Source organism: Stylophora pistillata, chromosome 7 (assembly GCF_964205215.1).
Source record: "Stylophora pistillata chromosome 7, jaStyPist1.2, whole genome shotgun sequence".
Taxonomy (NCBI): Eukaryota; Metazoa; Cnidaria; class Anthozoa; order Scleractinia; family Pocilloporidae; genus Stylophora; species Stylophora pistillata.
This window is the reverse complement of record NC_142525.1, coordinates 27,410,773-27,428,216: the sequence shown is the minus strand read 5'-3', so window position 1 is coordinate 27,428,216 and position 17,444 is coordinate 27,410,773. Positions and strand designations below refer to the sequence as shown.

Sequence of the window (17,444 nt, the reverse complement as noted above, 5' to 3'; positions counted from 1 at the left end):
CACACTGAAAGGAAAACAGCTTGTTTAAATCAGGATCGAAAGCGCTTCACAATAGGCCTTGGTCAAGGCAAGTTTAAACTTATATACAAAACGGGAACAATACAGTCAGCCCTGGACAAATTTGTGCTCTGTGCGATCAGATAAAGGCCATCTTTTTACGAGAATCATGAACGTTCCTGCCATTTTGGGGTTAATAGGACTCAGTATTTTTCTTCTTTCCGCCATTTTGTTATACATTTGTAAGAAAAGGTTCGGAGTGGAGCCACAGAGTCATTCTTCAGCTACCAGGGCCAATATTGTAAACAGCCGGCAAGCAGAAGAATGGGACGCCTTGTAGCGCCTACCTGGGGAAAAACTAAATTGTGAAACAGGAATTGTTGACAGGCAGCTCTGTTACTCAGTCGATTATATTTCCGTTTAAAAAGTACGTGTTTGTAGATACAGAGCTAGGCAGAGGTATACCTGGATGGATTCCAAACTCTCGTTAACTGACAAACAGAGCAATTGCCGGATATTTCAAATAACTTGCAGCAGATAAAGGAGCCTAAGAGCGATATATTCAAACAGCTACCTTTCCGTTTCAAAATGGTGGGTCGTGGTTCAATTTAAGACAAACGAATTGTACTCAGAAGTCGAGCAGACATTGAACGGTAGTAAAGAAATATGCGTCTGCTCGCTAAACTTGAAGTAACCGAACATTTCTGACTCAGGGGCTGGATGACAACTTCTTATGTTATGGTATAAAAAATTGAAGGTAATTGAACTCAAATATTCTACAGAAAAAAAAAATTAAAACAAAAAGTGAAACGTCTATGTTAATGAATTTCATAGAATTAGAAGCTTTACGTTAATAATGGTTGTCTCTTTTGTTATAGCACAAGGTGTTTTTGGTGGTCGGAGAGAAGGAAATCTGCATATACGCTCTGTTTAACAACTGTCTTCAGGTCGAAAGTAACACTAAATTATAATCTTGTCTCCTCTACCAAAAAATATAAATCCTCTACAAGGAAGAGGTACAATAGAACAGGGCAATCGGCTTCAGACTAAAGTCGAATTTAATCATTCGATTGTTTTATTTTTGTTTTAAAAATACAATGAGCCCATGCGGCTTGGATAATATGAATGTGACGCAAATATGCTTGAAAAAAATTCATTTTCTTTGTGTCTGTAACTTGGTAAAAACATGGCTCTAAACCGCGCGTGGTTTATCGTCTGGCCCGTGCACAGGACGGTGGTAATCTAGAGGTTTCTTTCAACCTTCATTTGGTGTTTCTCTTGTATGTGGGCTGAACTGATTTATTCAATATGTGAAATGACCCTTAAGGCACCTCTTCGAGTTTATTGCAACAGGAAATGGACTTTTTTTTGAGGAGCAAAAGGGAGACTTAAGTCGGCGATTATTTGAATCAATCGTGATTTCCTCATGGATTTGCCTTTGAAATAACTGATTCAAGACCTTTGGCCATTGCCGCGGTTGAAAGTAAGAATGAGGAGCTGAAAAATAGAAGCATGGCAACGTTATCACTTAGGATGAAATGTGAATTAAATGGCGACTTTTTTACACTTCCAAATTGTTTTGACGGGCGATTAAAGCTTTGAACAACGTATTTTTGCATGTAAATTTGAAAAACACTTAGCTTTAAAACTCTATCGTATGCAAATGTTTAGGAAGGAAATTAAAAATAAAGAAAACGTCTGTCATTTTCATGTCCAAAATAATAAAATGTAAAAAAACAAACAAAATTTGTTTGTCAAATACTACGATAAGTTTTTATATTGATTTTGAATTCTTGAGTGCACAAAAGTAATATTTCACCAGTAGTTAACATTACAAAGGTAAAGATATAAAACCAAATTGTAAATATTAAACCGAGAATTTAAAAATTGTCCAACAAGCGAATAGAATTGGGAATAATAAGTTTCCTTTTTCTTCGCATTTACCGTATCAATGTGGTTTGAATAGCAACTTCCTTTTTCCCGTATTTTTTCTTTTCGAACCACTGTCAGTATCTAAACAACTGTACACCTACCCCTCTCCCCTAATCCAGCAACAGTGAAGTGATAACAAGTTCGGGTTAATTTTGCGTCAGGGGATGGGTAGGTGCGCAGTTGTTTACTCAGACACTGACATAGATCCTTTCTTTCATCCGCGGGACACATGAAACTTACTGGGAAGGCCTTAGTCTAGGTGTTTCGCCATGTTATATTTGTAAGTGCCCGTATAGCACGAGTTTTTGTTCATTGTTTGATTTGGTTAATAATCTTTAAAGTCACACTGGGTGGCTCGTCACGCGCTCTTAAGTATAATTCAATATATTTGATAAAAGGCCCTCTGATCAGTTTTTGGTAAGCACTCGTGCTCGTAAGGAAAGAAATTAGTAAAGGAAAGGAAGGAGAAGTTCAATCGATATCAACTCTTACCAGATTCGGCAATAATGTAAGTTTGATTTACCTGAAACATTTCTTAATCTATTTACGTGTCCCTAATTTCTTAGAGCAATTTTTGGTTTTACGGTATAATACAATATTAAGAAGGAGGCGTTCCCAAAGAAGTTTGGTGCGGTACGTTGTATTTTATCAGTGGATTTTGTGCGGTCTACCTAACGGTGGACAAGCGCCGCTATAATATTAAACGGAAATACATCACGTGATGACTGGGAATAGAAAAACGTTTAAAGTATCGGGATTCCAGATTACAAGTCTATTGGATATGATTACGTGGTGTGATTTTTTGGGCTGGGGTAGGGTAGTCCAAACAGAGATTGTTGTCAGTAACAGAAGTTTCGACAACCTGAGCAGAAATCGTCCTCAGAGTCAAGTGAGGAGTTGTTTATATGTTAGGTTCGTAAAAACTGAGTGGTCAGGCTCGCTATATGATGTAGTCAGCTGGAAGACTTAAGTATCTTTGGATAGTAGTGATTCGTCAGTATGAGTTTGTCGTTCATGCTAGGTTGGTCCCCTTGGTTCCTCGGTTATGTCAATGCCATGAGAGTTTCGTTATACTTCGCTGTTTTTTGTACAGATGTTGGTGTAGTCCTCGGCGCTTCGCTTGTTCACTCGCCGAAAGAGAAAGTCGACTTGCGAGCAAGTTTTTTGGTTTTAGTAAGGTGCCAGTCTTTGTTGACATCTGTTGCATTCGGCTCCAAGTTTATATAAACCAGCTAAGTCTTTCAAACCCCAAGGGTTACCAGCCTGTAATTTCCCCTTTTAGTAATACAGATGAATCCGCGTTAATTGAGATCGTGAGAATACCGCAAATGATCGCCATCCAAAGAAGCTTTGATTGTTTGGGAACTCCGCAGTCGATACGTGTTTAAATAAAGGTGCACAGCCGTCCTTAATTTCTCTTCTCATTAATTAGCATTTGGTGATAAACTGGCTCTACAAATTCACTCTATTATCTTGGAAAGAAATATAGAGTTAGACGAAGACCATTACAGAAAAACCAAAACTTACAGTGTAGTATGAACCTAAATGTAAGCAATTACAAAACAATCTCAAAGTGTAGGTGCTGTTTTCAAAGATCAAAATCTCTTGTAAATGAAGCGTTTGTTGATGTTCAGATGGCACTCTTTCTATAAGTGCACTGTGGTCTCAAGGCGCTAAGCTATGAGATCCGGTGGCTAATAATCGGAAGTCAGACTGAACTACTCAAGATTCGATCACGTTATTAGCTATTTCGATATTTAAACTCTAGTATCCAGATATTCAGATATTCCAGATATTCAGATATTCCAGATATTCAGATATCCAGATATCCAGATATTCCTTTCATAAAACAACTGATTTCAACAATGTTGTTATAGGAAAAAGCAGAAAGACAAAAAAGTCAAATGAGACTGAATTCATCGAGCTATTCTAATTCTCCCTGGAAAAGCGCTAATCCCTCATCACTGGCGTGATCACTAAAAGAAAAAAGGAATTAGGAAAGCAGGTGATCCTTAATCACTTTCGGTGAAATTAAATCAATTTTCAAAAAATTAGCTCTTTTAGGACTTTCTAAGACGGTGAAAAAGTTTTCTACGGGCTCATAATTTCCCATGTAGCTAGATTTTTTTTCTTTTCTAATTTCAGCTTTTGCATTTAGGTGTGGGTAGAAATGAGTACATATAAATTTATTCTTAATGTAAATAAGTCTTCTTAGATCGTACGTTGGAGGCGGCAGTTTGTGCAGTACGTGCCAAGAATAAATTTGATAGACAGCAACCTTGTTAACATTTCATCCTCTTCATTTACCAAGTGAACAATAGATCCTGTCACCAATACCAATATCTTACATATAACAGAAAGTGATAGTCGCAGAAATGTTATGAGGAGCCAATATCTAAAATATCCTGGTCATGGCTGTCGTTGTCGCAACACAATGATGACGAAGAAAAGGTGCTATTTGCGAAATTAGAGCGGCCGCACCAAATGGGACCTCTGGATTAGCATCTCGAAGTACTTTAACATCTCAAGTGAAAGCCGTTGTCGAGGCATATTGATTGAATAACAATTCAAAAATGCCACTTTGGAGTGACCGACAAGATTGCTAATATTGGAGGAATACATCGAAATTGGAACAGAAACAGGAAGCATTATAAAATGAAAGGTGACGAGGTGGAATTTCCTTTGATTGATGTTAGGTGGATGACGTGGGTCGCGAAATTTCGTGAGAAGCCTCTGTGAATAGATTTCTCTTAGTCACGATTGCGGGATTTCTCGAGCAGACAAAAGACTTCCTAATACTCCTTATCAGATGCAGGCCGTTCTTCATTATCTATCTTTTTACGGCTTACTGTTACTGCGTTTCACATTGGCAAGAACAGCAACGGTTTGTTACCCGCAACAGTCGTTAGCTGTTTGGAAAACCGCCAATCGGGCAGAGCATATTGAAAGGCTTTTGAACTTTACAAATGGAGGTGGATGAGCGAAACACACCAACCATCGTCTTTGAAACAGTTGTATTCGCCTTGGTGATGGTCCTTTCGCTTCTTGGAAACTTTATGGTCTGCTATGCTGTACGTAGAAGCCCAAACCTTCGTCGTCCGAGCAACTACTACATTATTTCCTTGGCCCTGACCGATATTTTCCAAGCTCTGTTCATCATGCCGTTATCTGTTGGTTTATTAGCCACTGGGAAATGGCCGTTTGAACCGCATCTGTGTCATTTTGTAGCCATCACTAAAATATCCCTGTCAAAAGTCTCAACGTTCACCATGAGTCTGATGGCTTTGAACAGATATTACAAGATAGTGAAGCCAGCCAAATACCCAAGTCTTTTTACCAAGAAGTTCATCCTTGCCTCAGCATCTGTTGCGTGGGTGCTACCCTTCATATTATTTCTCCTTGGGGTGTTCGCCGCCGATTTCGGCGTGAAACCAGTCCTGAACTTCGCCACCTGCGTCATAGAATTAAGTCCTTTAGCTCTGCCAGTCTATATGCTTTTATTATATCTTCCTTACATCGTTATTGGGTTCTGTTACTGGAAAATTTACCGAGTTGTGAAGATGCACAGTGCAAGTGTATCATGGAAGAGTGCCAATGTGGAGCATGTTAACATCAGCAAAACCTTGTTTATAACTGTCGTAGGATTTGCAATTCTTTGGGTACCTGCTCACACCATGTTTATCGTGTCAATTTTAATATCAATTCCCCGCCAGCTGGAAATTCTTGCGACACTTTTAGTGTTCACGTCCAGTTGTGTAAATCCTTTCATCTATGGTTTTATGAACCGCGCATTCAAAGACGAATTCAAAAAGATATTGGCACTAAGAAATACACATTAGGAAGGAAAAAAAAGCCCTTAAATTTCTCTTTCTATTTCATGCATTACGTTTTTGTTATTTTCGTGGTTTCATGATGAAAAAAATTGTAAATTCATGTATCTTTTTAGTTGATTCAACTGTGAGAAAACATTTATCAGTCATAAAATGTGTAGATAATGCATATAGATTTAAGGAAAAATCAAGCAAGATAAAATAATGGTCCCAATATACTTATACCTAATATACCTAATACTTGATAATAATTTTTCAACTTAAGATCTTTATTTTGTTGTTTTCAACCAGCATAATGTGAGAAAATGAAAAATCAGCTTTACTGTGCGACAGAAACGTTTACACTTTAAGGTTCATTTCAATCGGCTTTTAACATTATTATATTTGCTAACGGCCCTCATCACTTATTGTTTTGTTTGTCTAATTATGCTTATGGTAACAGATAGAAGTGAAAAAAAATTAATAGTTTAGTTGAATGCAAGTGTGCTACTTTTCTAGATATATGTATCTTTCATGCTCAATATTTCTTAGCTACCCAAGTTTTAATATATCATTTTCTAATTCTAAGCTTTAATAATTAGGTATAGTTAATTCTTTAACATTCTAATATAAAGATGTGGAGCATGTTAACATCAGCAAAAATTTGCTTGTAACCATCGTGGGCTTTACAATTCTTTGGTTACCTGCGCACGCCATGTTTATCGTGTCAATTCTAGCATTAATTCCCCGCCAGCTTGAACTTCTGGTGACACTTTCAGTGTTCACGTCTACTGTGTAAATTCTTTAATTTATGGTTTTATGAACCGCGCATTAAAAGCCGAATTAAAAAAGATATTGGTACCAAAAAATACTCACTCGATTGCCGCAGAACCTACCGGCCAACATTAGGCACGAGAAAAAGAAAGGTTTCTTCAGTTCATTAGCTTTTTACTGTCGTGTATTCATTAATTTTAATGCAATGTTTAGTGGATGAAAAAATTTTTTAATTCATGTCAGCCTTTTGGTCGATTCAGCAGAGAATCTGGGGCAACATTTATCAATAATAAAATCTGCAAATAATGGATCTGGATTTGATGAAAAATGTCCGTGATACTAAGAATCTTTTGACTTCAGAGCCTTTAACCGGTACAATTTATTGAAATTAAAACATTCAGCTTTAATGCGCGGCAGAGATGTTTATACTTTTGGTTAATTTCAATTGCTCTTTGACAATAATTTCCTAGTAGCTAATGGTCATCATGACCTTTTGTTTTGAATGTCTAATTCTGCATATGCCAAGACGCGGAAGTGATAAAAAATACGTTACTCAAGAGTTTTCTTGATTCCAGGTACGCGCCTTTTCCTAAGTATATAAATATTTCACGTTTCTATATTTCATATCTAGTCATTTTTTGATAATTTTTTTCAGCTTTAGCCTAAATAATTAGGTTTTGTTTAAACGTGAATTTGTAGTGTGCTATTGAAAAATTTGTACTGATAATTGCGCAGTGAAAGTCCACAAATTACTACAATCATTATTTCATCCGTTGTTCGAATCCGATCTTTAACTGTGTCATGTTTTTCAGCCTTTTATCTCCTTGAAGTGTAAATATTTCCCCGTAATTCATTGTGTACAGAGAAGTACGTCCTTTACGAAGTTTTTAGAACTGCAGCGGAGGGAATACTGAGCAGAGATTCACATGAAAAAATGATGACAACTAATCTGAAATCTAATGTCAAATTTTTGAACCAGCCTGTAAAGTTTCGTTGAATCTTTAGTTATACCAAGTAAATATGTAGTATATATTTAACAACTGTTCCATGAGTGCGTGTTGGATATGAGACGATAGATGGCAATTATCATCTCATATCCAACAAGCGCGAAAGGAATAATTGTGTCGTTAATCATAAACCATGATAGCTAAGCGAATGAAAAGTCTTGAATTGCAACAATGAGTTGCATTAATGATCAAGTTTTTTTTTATAATTAACAATTATTCCACAAGCGCGTTGGATATTAGATGATAGATAGCCAACGAGGCGCGTAGCGCCGAGTTGGCTATAATCATCTCATATCCAACAAGCGCGAGTGGAATAATTGTTTTATTAAAACGTTGAATTAAATTATTAAATTTTATTAGATTTTTAGCTCCCTTTTAATTTTAAGCTGACACGTACGCTTACCATATTTGTATACTATGGTATATTGGCTGATATACCATAATGGCTAAGCCAATAAAAAGTCTTGAATTGCATTATCCAATGATCTAGCTTTTAATAATTATTAATAGCCATAAAATAAGAAGCCTGATTTTAGTTGAAAGGGTATGTGGAAACAGTATAGGATTCCACTATTATCATCTTAAGAGGGCAGTTTCACGTATTTAAAAAACGTAGTTGCTACACGTAAAAAGACCAGAACATTAAAAGCATTTTTTTCCTTGTGAACTAATCTTAACAGAAGGATTTGTATCAAAAGTGCGCATGATCAAGTCGATCAAGAGAGGATGAGCCCTTGTCTACAAAAAACTATCAAACCTCGTTTCCTGTTAGATTGGTACTACACTTACAAACGGAGACAGGGGATAAACATTGAATAAAATTAGAAGTAAATGTAAATAAAAGAATCCAATCAGAGATAGACTGGTTTTGTTTGAATGATCACATTGACTTGGTGAAGCAATAACTTTTGCTGTCCTCGGGAAGACGCAAAAACTGCCACTTAAACAGAAAGTATGGATGTACATCACAATTTTTCCACCTTCAGTTCTATGTTACACAATTTTTCCTCTCCTTCTGTTTCACAATTTTTTCCCCTTCCACTGTTACAATTGACTGTAATGTTGCATCTAATTAAGAAGAGCGGCAACTGAAGAATCTTAATTAAAAATTCATGAGCTAACTAACGGTAACAGAAACTTCCGATGATAAAAATTTTAAAAAGAATTGGTGAAAAAAAGGTTAGTTATTCACGCATGGAAATCTCCAGTATGGCACAGTAGTAAAAGAAAACTCAGAGACCATGTATGTCCAAAATTTTCCAGCCAAACTGGGGGTGATGTCCAAATAGTGTGAAAGCAGCCTACACAGCGAGGCTAGGCAGGAATAGGAGAGCAAATCGTACATAACTTCAAATTCTGCCATTTGCTTTAGTCTCTTGAACAAGTAAATAAATCTGATAAACAAACAACAAAATAAAACAGGGTGACCATTTGTCATAAGTGTAAAGGATTTATATTTATGAGGTAAATCCAGACGCAAAACAAGAACAGTAGAAACTATTGTATACTGATCGATATAGATGATTTATTTGTTTAGTTACGCTCAAGATAGTCCCAACAATAAACATGCGTTTGTATACACTCATCTTAACTCTTGTTCGATGAAGGCAACAAATGTTTACTTGCATATCCCAATTAGAATCAATACAGTTGCAATATTTTAAAAATTGAATTGTCAGCGCGGTTAGTATCATGTAACTCCAACTATAGAGTCTAAGTAATAGCCTTACAGTAGTTGTATCTGACAGCGGTCTTACAGTGGTCCCTCTGTGCGCAAAAAACACTATACATTACGCTTAATATTGATTTGTTTTTGGGTTATATTTACATGCCTTGAAGTAATATAACATATGCAACCATTTTCTTTTCAAAAATTGACTCGTATTTGATGATTTGTTCTGCGAATATGAATCTGTTTTCATACTTTTCTTTCAAAGGTTTTTTCGTTGCTCCACACAATAATCTTTCTAGGATTTTCGTAAAACCTTGCCCTTTTTTTTTAATTGCCGCACCATTATGATTATGTTAGAGGGTACTTACTAAAGTCATGAGGGTCGTCGCCTCTTCTTGGAGGGGGGTAGGGAAGGATGAATTTAATGTTTAATATCTCACCCCAAATTTAAGTGGAAATTTACAAGTTTTCATTTTCAAAGATTTCATTAGATATATCACGGGGAAACTTGTGCTTGCGCGATCAGTTTAAATCGATTTTCTTGAGAAAACAATCGACCCTAACAAAGATTTTGAAAAGGTAAAGGTGCATGCACTCGAACTCTTTTGCCCAAGCATCTCTTTAAGCCTGAAATGGAACGATTACAGAAATCAACTATCAGCAGCTTCCTTTTAACACTGGTGAAAGAATTTCATCTGTATGAACATTCTAGGTGATTATGGTGCCACTATTCACTAAGTTCTCTAATATCAATGATCAGTAATTATAGTATTACGTAACTATCCGCTGCACACCAAAGCTGTCCATGTCTGGGGCATCTTAAAGCACCGTAACCTGTTTTTTTTCTTCTTAATTTTTCAGCCATTTTTCCAAATTTATTCCACCTTTGCTGAGAAACTAATTCATACTCTTGAGAGAAAATGACTAGCGAGCTTAATTTTGTGCGGAACCAGAATCTGAAGCAATCGCATGATTACTTTTTGTTGTCAAGATTTTCTTGAATTCGTGCCTAAATGCCCGATTCATGAAACCATAAATGAAAGGATTTACACAACAAGATGTAAAGACTAGAAAGGTGGCCATAAGTTTAAGCTGACGAGGAGGGTCACCACCCGAAAAAAACGCTACAAATATTCCATGAGAAGGCACATAAAGAATGGCGAAGCAAACAACAGTTGCCAGAAGTGTTTTGGTAATTTTAACATGCTCGACATTTACACTCTGCCACGAAATATTAGCATTATGATTCCTAACGACGCGATAAATGTTCCAGTAACAGAACACAATAACAATATAGGGCAAGTACATGATACCTATCAAAACGGGTACAACGTACGACTGAAAATCTAAACTACAAGTTGCGAAAGTTAGGTCTCCCCCAGGTTCAGAGTCGGCAACCAAGGCAAAAATAAGAGCTATCAAAACTGGTGCTACCCACGCTGCTGATGCAGTTAAAACAATGAACTTCTTTGTAAATATACTTTGGTAGTTTGCTGGCCGTACTATCTTGTAATATCTGTTCAACGCCATCAGTGCCATTGTTAATATTGAGATTTTGGACAAAGACAACTTTGTAACAGCAGCGAAGTAGCACATGCGCGTTCCAAACGGCCACAATCCCATAGCTAATAGGAAAACAGATAGTGGCATTACTAGCACAGCTTGGAAAATGTCGGTCAGCGCCAAAGAAATGATGTAGTAGTTTCTCGGACAACGCAGTCTTGGATTTCTGCGTACAGCATGGCAGACCATGAGATTTCCAAGAAAGGATAGAACCATTACCAAAGTAAATAAACCAGTCTCAATTAGCACGGTTGCAGTGTTCCTTTGCTCCATGTTCACTAGTCAAGTTCCCTTCCCTTTGCTTGTCTTTTCGTGTGGGTGGTTGAAACTCTAGTGAATTTAGAACAGAGTTCTCAGCTTTGACGAGTGGTTGGTCCTTCAAAACGCCTTCGTGAAGAGAGCGACCTTTCAAGTATTTCACCCGAGCTGTTTGCTTCGGCTGTAAGGATGAAATAATGTTTCGATTGTCGTATTACTTTAAAGAAAGTCAGTGTAGCACAAAACATCTGCTTCAAAACCTGAGTCAATTTTGTCTCATCACTAAGTAAACATCCGCTTTATCAACTAAGACTTAAAAGCGTGCTATTGTTAGCTTTCTTGCCATATTGGTATCTTTTTCTATCCTTTGAGCACGGTGAAAACAGAGCCACCACCGATCATTGTTCGCTTTGAAAATTGCGGTCTGTGTTTTCTTTTAAGTCGACGAATTGTTGTTTACTCTAAAATGTAATTTACAGACCCACTTTTAGAGTGTATGTACATGAAAAGTCATTAGGTTTGAAAGCTGTCAATTTTTTTCTCATATGAAAACACATCAGCGGGACACTTTCAGCCCAACCAAATATTAATTTATAGCTAGAGAGTAATTAAAATGGAAATTTTGCCAGTGGTATTGTTCATAACAGGAAATAAGGAAAAGCACCTTAATTGATAGCTGGAACTAGTATATTTTCAAATTTTATACTGACGTTCCCTGTGAGTCACTGTCTCGAATAATGCTTGTTTCTCTCGTAAAATTTCCTTCTTAACTACTCTAATACTACTCACTATTTGCTGGATATAATCGTGACACACTACTGGAATCTGAGACAGTTTCTTAACAAGTGGAAGTTACAACGTACAGATATACACCCTTATTCCTGTAAATACTGAGTGCTGCTTCTATCAGACTTATAATCCTCCTTTAAAGATAACGCAACGAAATATGCCAGAATCTAAGAACCCTACGTTTGCTTATACATCACAAAATTCCATTTCCACTGAACCTTAGGCATTGAAATTGAAAAGTGTTGTTATGAACTCAAGTCACAAAATTTCCTTTGGGCTTTTATTCATCTAAAGGTGACAGGAAACTGAATGCGGCATCAAACCATAGCTAAGTGCGGCATCAACCTATAGCTAAGTGCGGCATCAACCCATAGCTAAGTGCAAAAACAAAAAAAAGAAAAAAAAACTAAAAAATTTACAGTTCACGAGATAATTGGAGAGAATGCTATTATTCATCGCCAAATGCGGCCATCTTAATTTCTACACTGACTAGTTAATTAAGCGTGAGGGTTGCTCTTAGTTGGGGAGTTTAAAACTACTTATAAACCAGACATCGACCAAACCACGACATATGCAACTAAATGCATATTGAATGATGCCGGACTTATGGCAATACAAAGAAAAAGAAATTTTGAAAGTTCTCACTTGTAAAAGCGGTAGTTACACTGTTTTTCCACGTTGAGAAGCTCCCAAATATAAATAGTACAATACAACTAACAATACCGTTGATCGGCGAGTGCTTGGAATTAAAAGCAATACGTAGCTCAAGGCCCCAATCAAATCGTCCATATAATCTTCGATATATTTTTGTTAAATCGTAATCAAGCCAAAGAAGATTCGTCCTTTATATCGGACCCGATTCCATGCTTATTGACTGCTTTTTTTTCAGGCTCAAGCATTTTTTGAATTCGTTCCTGAATGAACGGTTCATAAAACCATAAACGAAAGGGTTTATGAAACTAGATGAGAAAACAGAAAGGGTCGCGAGAAGTGCGAGCTGGCGTGGTAGCCTCACATAATAGGACACCAAGTAGATGGTTTGAGACGGCAACCAGAGGCTGACAAAGCCAACAACGGTAATAAAGAGGATTTTGCTGACTCTAACGTCTTCTACATTTGCACTCTGCCATGAAAGATTTCCATTGTGCATCTTAACAGCACTGTAAACTTTCCAGTAACAGAAAGCAAAGACAGGATATGGAAAATACGTAATAAATAACAAAGCTGGCAGAGCAATTGGCATTCCATAAGCTGACAAAGGCAACGCAAAGGCTGGACACACATGATTGGGAAAACCAAATGCGAGCACACAGACAAGAGAAAGAACAATAAGTGTGGCCCACACCGCTAATGCTGTGGAAATGATGAACTTCTTTGTAAAAACAGATTGGTATTTCGCTGGCTTTACAATTTTGTAATACCTGTTTAAAGCCATCAATACCATGGTCCATGTTGAGCTGTAGGCCAGTGATAACTTGGAAATGGTTCCGAAATAAGCGAGAAACGATCCAAAAGGCCATTTTCCAGTAGCCAGCAGGACAACTGATCACGGCATTGTGAAGAGAGCTTGCAAAATATCGGTTAAGGCTAAGGAAATTATGTAATAGCTGCTTGGACGACGTAGTCCTGGGTTTCTGTGTACGGCATAGCAGACCATGAGATTCCCAAATAGAGAAAGAAACATCACCAAAGTAAAAAGGATGGTTTCAAATACCACAGTCCCTGTGTTTCTTTCCCCTAACTCGCTCCAAAGCTCATCAGTGTCGCTTTGTCTGTGAGACATTCTGATGGAATTTCCTTTTGGGCCAGAAAATTGAAAGTTATAAGTGGGTCTGTAATTGTAAAAATACTGTGAGCCCTTAAAACCACGAACGGATCTTGGTAAAGTTGGCTGGGAATAATAATGCTACAAAAAAAAAAAAATTCACTTTGAGGCTTTAAAATAAAACTGAGGCCTGAAATGAAGAAGACAGGTGAAAGAAAGTGTAGATCAGAATTGATTCCGGGCTACCAACCAATTGCTTTAAAATGGCAGGAGCTGATTTAATTTCAAAACCCCATGCATTTTAGCATTAAATCTAAAAGAAATTATGCTTTAAGGTCAGTTTACAGAAGGCTGAAATTGTTTATTAAGGTAAATCAAATGTATGAAATCTTATAAAAAATTAATTCTATTATTTCGAGCTACACAGCTAGGTTTTTAATTAAAAATTCTACAATTGGAATTATTACAATAAGCGCATTTTTGTATTTTGACAGAAATCCCATAAAGCGAGATCTACAGCAAATAAGGACAACTGTAAAAATTTAAAAGATTAAATCATTCTCCTTCTCGCGCGTTTTGAAGGTGGTGGGTCGCAAATCATAGAAGTTGTCTGAATCAGATTTGAACTATGAACTAACTGTGATGATAACACTTACAGAATACATCTATAACGCAGAAATTAATTATTAAGGGATGCATACATACAATATTTATGCTCCTTTGATCTAACCAATATGGTATAAAAGTGAAAAAGTTATTGACAATTGCAATTCCTCTTGTGTTTTTGTTCCAAACCATCCTGAATGAACCATAAAAACAAAACAAAACAAAACAAGTTTTTGAAAAAGTGCTATCGCTAATACCTTTCGTGATAAAACTTTACATTTCTTTTTGACCTTTTAATTTTGAACACCGATCTTTGTAAGAAAGCATTACCTTTGGGTGTATTTCCAGTGATTTGGTTTTGTCCCGATGCTAGCGAGAACGAGTTGGCCGTTTCAAAACACTGAGGTCAGCTCGCATTTCGTATTACGTAATTAGCAACTGGAATAATAAACTTTACATAAACATTTTCTGATGATATGTCTCGAAACTTGCTTGTGCTCCATTAGAATGTCTTTGTAAGAGAGAAAGTTGAAGTACAAGTCTTTCCTAACTAGGAAAAATGCATATCAATGAAGGCTGCATGTATAATTATTTAAGCAATGAAAATTACAAAATACATATTGAGGCCTTTATTCCTATGTTTCTGTTGATTAGATATGCCATGATTCAAGGAGTCCGATTTTCCTATGGTCATTAGATAATTTTTATACTTTTTTAAACATCAAATTCTGATTGGGTTTTGATAAACTTAAAGTAAAAGTGCTTCCTTTAAATTTTTGTACATCTCGGGTCAGCGGGTAACATGCATCAGACGATTTGAGGCACTAAGATATGAAGAGAACTACAACACTTTGGAACGAAGTCAAAGTAAACTTTTCAACGACACACAAATAGTTGAAAAAGATGACCAACAAAACCGAGATTTATGAGATAAAAGAGAGAATACGGTAATTTATCTTCAATAGCGGCCTCCTTCCTACCAGAATTTAATCAGTCAATTAATCGTGTAGATACATTTGAAAAGAGATCTAAACTACAGAACGGCAACATACGTAGGCAACTCGCTATATTTTCTAACAGCCTTGCCAGAAGAGAATACGACGCAGTGTTACGCTTTTATTTCGATCTGTTCTTCATTGATTTCAATACATTTTTTAAAGCTACGCGCGAACACCGTTGAAGCAATCAAAGAACCCTACTATCAATTTGAACATTTTCTTTAAGACGGACGTAAGTAGTAGGAACGGGAGCGAAATTTTGAACGTTTTAAAAATCATCATGCGGTCATTTCCAGAGTAAGTCCTCAATTATCGGATGACGTTAATTGATAATCTGAAGAACATTTCTGGTTTCCTAGGACTGGATTCCGTGCCTATCGATTGCTTCTTTTTTAGGCTCAAGCACTTTTTGAATTCGTTCCTGAATGAACGGTTCATAAAACCATAAATGAACGGATTTATGAAACTGGATGAGTAGATTAGAAGAGTCGCAAAGAGTGCAAGCTGCCGTGGTATGAGCCACATATCAGACACAAAAAAGATGATATGAGCTGGTAACCAGAGGCTGAGAAAGCCGACGACAGTGACAAGCAGAATTTTGCTGACTCGAACATCTTCTACATTTGCACTCTGCCACGAAACATTTACATTGTGTATCTTCACAGTCTTGTAAACCTTCCAGTAACAGAAAATGATGACAGCATACGGCGAATAGAAAATAATTACTGCAGTTGGTTTACCAACTTGCCTTGAAAATATTGTCACAGGAACTGCGAATGCTGGGTTCACAACATTGGGAAAACCAAATACAAGCACAGAGAGGGGAGCAAGAAAAACGAATGTAGCCCACACCATTAATGTTGTGGAGATGATGAACTTCTTAGTAAAAAGAGTTTGGTATTTTGCTGGCTTTACTATCTTGTGGTACCTGTTCAGTGCCATCAGTGCCATGGTGAATGTGGAGATGTTCGTCAATGATAACTTGGAAATAGTTGCAAAGCGAGTCAGAAGTGTTCCGAAAGGCCACTTTCCAGTGGCCAACAAGACAACTGAAAGCGGCATAGTTAACAAAGCCAGTGAAATGTCTGTTAGGGCCAAGGAAATGATGTAGTAGTTGCTTGAGTGACGAAGCCTAGGGTTTCTTCGAACGGCATGACAGACCATGAGATTCCCAGATAGAGAAAGAATCATTGTTAGGCTGAATGTGACAGTCTCAAATACCACAGTCGCTGTGTTTCTATCTTGCACCTGATGCCAAAATTCAAGGATTGTGTCGTTACTGTAAGACATTCCACGTTCTTTGTTTTATTTCTGTAACTAGAGACCGAGCAGTTTTTTTTGTAGGCAATAATTCTGTAAAAGCTAAAAAAGATATCTTCAAGTTGGGGGGAAGCTTAGTGAACTCAGTCCAGTCAAGGAGGAATTTATGTGCTCAGAAATACTGACGAGATACAAATGAACGAAGCTAAAATGAACAGTAGGAAGCCAATTAAATGAAAGGGCCCCAAAATCAAATCAGCAGCTCATCAGAATTCTATTGAACCAACTAATCATATTGTGGCATACATATCTAGGAGCTGGTTCAATGAATTCAGTCGCGCAACAGGAAATGATTTGGTATTGAACATGAAGAATTTGTACAATTAATATAAATTTAGATAGGAACATCTAAGATCAATTGAAATCTTATCAAATATTTATTTTATTGTTATAAGCTACACTTTGTGGTTTTCAATTAAAAATCAAAATTGTTCTTCTTTCATGGCGTTTTTACGAATGTGAGTCGCTAATTGGTGAGAGATGGAGTCCCTTAGGTCAAATTTTCCGGTATTACGACCTGACTTCAGCGATAACAACACGTACAGCGGACACCCATGACCAAAAAAATCAACTCCAAAATGGAAATACACAATCATACGCTTTTCAGGTCCCATCCGGACAAAATAAAATGAATTATTTGTTATAATGGTATTTCCTTCGTGTTAATGCTCCGAAAGACGTTAAATCTTTTTTTAAAACTTTTTATTTCTGTGCTTTACTTTTTTTGAAAGTATTTCCAAACGTATATCTCCATTTTATAAAAAAGCGTAAGCTGTTTTCGATAACTTGGTTCACAAGAGTTCACAGAGGATATTATTGCGAGGTATGTTTTAGCGTCTTGCTCTGAATCACTGGGTAAAACCAAAATGCGGTAGTGCGAGTCACTTCTTACTAGGGAGAATTCCCTACCTCTGGAAATTTCAACTACATTTATTTTATTCCAGCTACAGTATA

The 17,444-nt window shown here is 36.8% G+C and overlaps 4 protein-coding genes and 1 long non-coding RNA gene across 5 annotated transcripts in view; 2 read left to right on the top strand and 3 right to left on the bottom strand.

Moving 5' to 3' along the window:
* LOC148727329 (uncharacterized) overlaps positions 1-2,714 on the top strand; it is a 4,058-nt gene extending 1,344 nt beyond the window's left edge. Inside the window, exons 1-2 of the long non-coding RNA XR_015989825.1 lie at positions 1-754; positions 876-2,714. The exon at positions 1-754 is cut by the window's left edge and continues 1,344 nt beyond it. This is a non-coding gene — a long non-coding RNA (uncharacterized LOC148727329). The remainder of the gene's footprint in view (positions 755-875) is intronic.
* A 1,575-nt stretch (positions 2,715-4,289) lies between these two features.
* Positions 4,290-8,186, top strand: LOC111336244 (histamine H2 receptor-like). Its single transcript, XM_088728142.1, has one exon. The coding sequence runs from the start codon at positions 4,896-4,898 to the stop codon at positions 5,766-5,768; it is 873 nt and encodes a 290-aa protein (XP_088584268.1). The 5' UTR covers positions 4,290-4,895; the 3' UTR covers positions 5,769-8,186.
* An 831-nt stretch (positions 8,187-9,017) lies between these two features.
* On the bottom strand, positions 9,018-12,626 carry LOC148727328 (histamine H2 receptor-like). The gene has a single exon (XM_088728141.1). It carries the CDS (start codon positions 11,025-11,027, stop codon positions 10,125-10,127), a length of 903 nt encoding a protein of 300 aa, XP_088584267.1. The 5' UTR covers positions 11,028-12,626; the 3' UTR covers positions 9,018-10,124.
* Positions 11,682-13,866, bottom strand: LOC111336254 (somatostatin receptor type 5). The gene is made up of 2 exons (XM_088728140.1): positions 13,817-13,866; positions 11,682-13,598 (listed from the first exon to the last, which is right to left on the bottom strand). Exon 2 carries the CDS (start codon positions 13,243-13,245, stop codon positions 12,646-12,648), a length of 600 nt encoding a protein of 199 aa, XP_088584266.1. The 5' UTR covers positions 13,246-13,598; positions 13,817-13,866; the 3' UTR covers positions 11,682-12,645.
* Positions 13,867-15,142: 1,276 nt separating this feature from the next.
* LOC148727327 (somatostatin receptor type 5-like) lies at positions 15,143-16,640 on the bottom strand. The gene has a single exon (XM_088728139.1). The coding sequence runs from the start codon at positions 16,458-16,460 to the stop codon at positions 15,480-15,482; it is 981 nt and encodes a 326-aa protein (XP_088584265.1). The 5' UTR covers positions 16,461-16,640; the 3' UTR covers positions 15,143-15,479.
* Between the last annotated feature and the right edge of the window lie 804 nt (positions 16,641-17,444).

Excerpts from the sequence above, each read along its gene's own strand:
- LOC111336244 (XM_088728142.1), top strand. The coding sequence starts at position 4,896 with ATGGAGGTGGATGAGCGAAACACACCAACCATCGTCTTTGAAACAGTT.
- LOC148727328 (XM_088728141.1), bottom strand. The coding sequence starts at position 11,027 with ATGGAGCAAAGGAACACTGCAACCGTGCTAATTGAGACTGGTTTATTT.
- LOC111336254 (XM_088728140.1), bottom strand. The coding sequence starts at position 13,245 with ATGGTATTGATGGCTTTAAACAGGTATTACAAAATTGTAAAGCCAGCG.
- LOC148727327 (XM_088728139.1), bottom strand. The coding sequence starts at position 16,460 with ATGTCTTACAGTAACGACACAATCCTTGAATTTTGGCATCAGGTGCAA.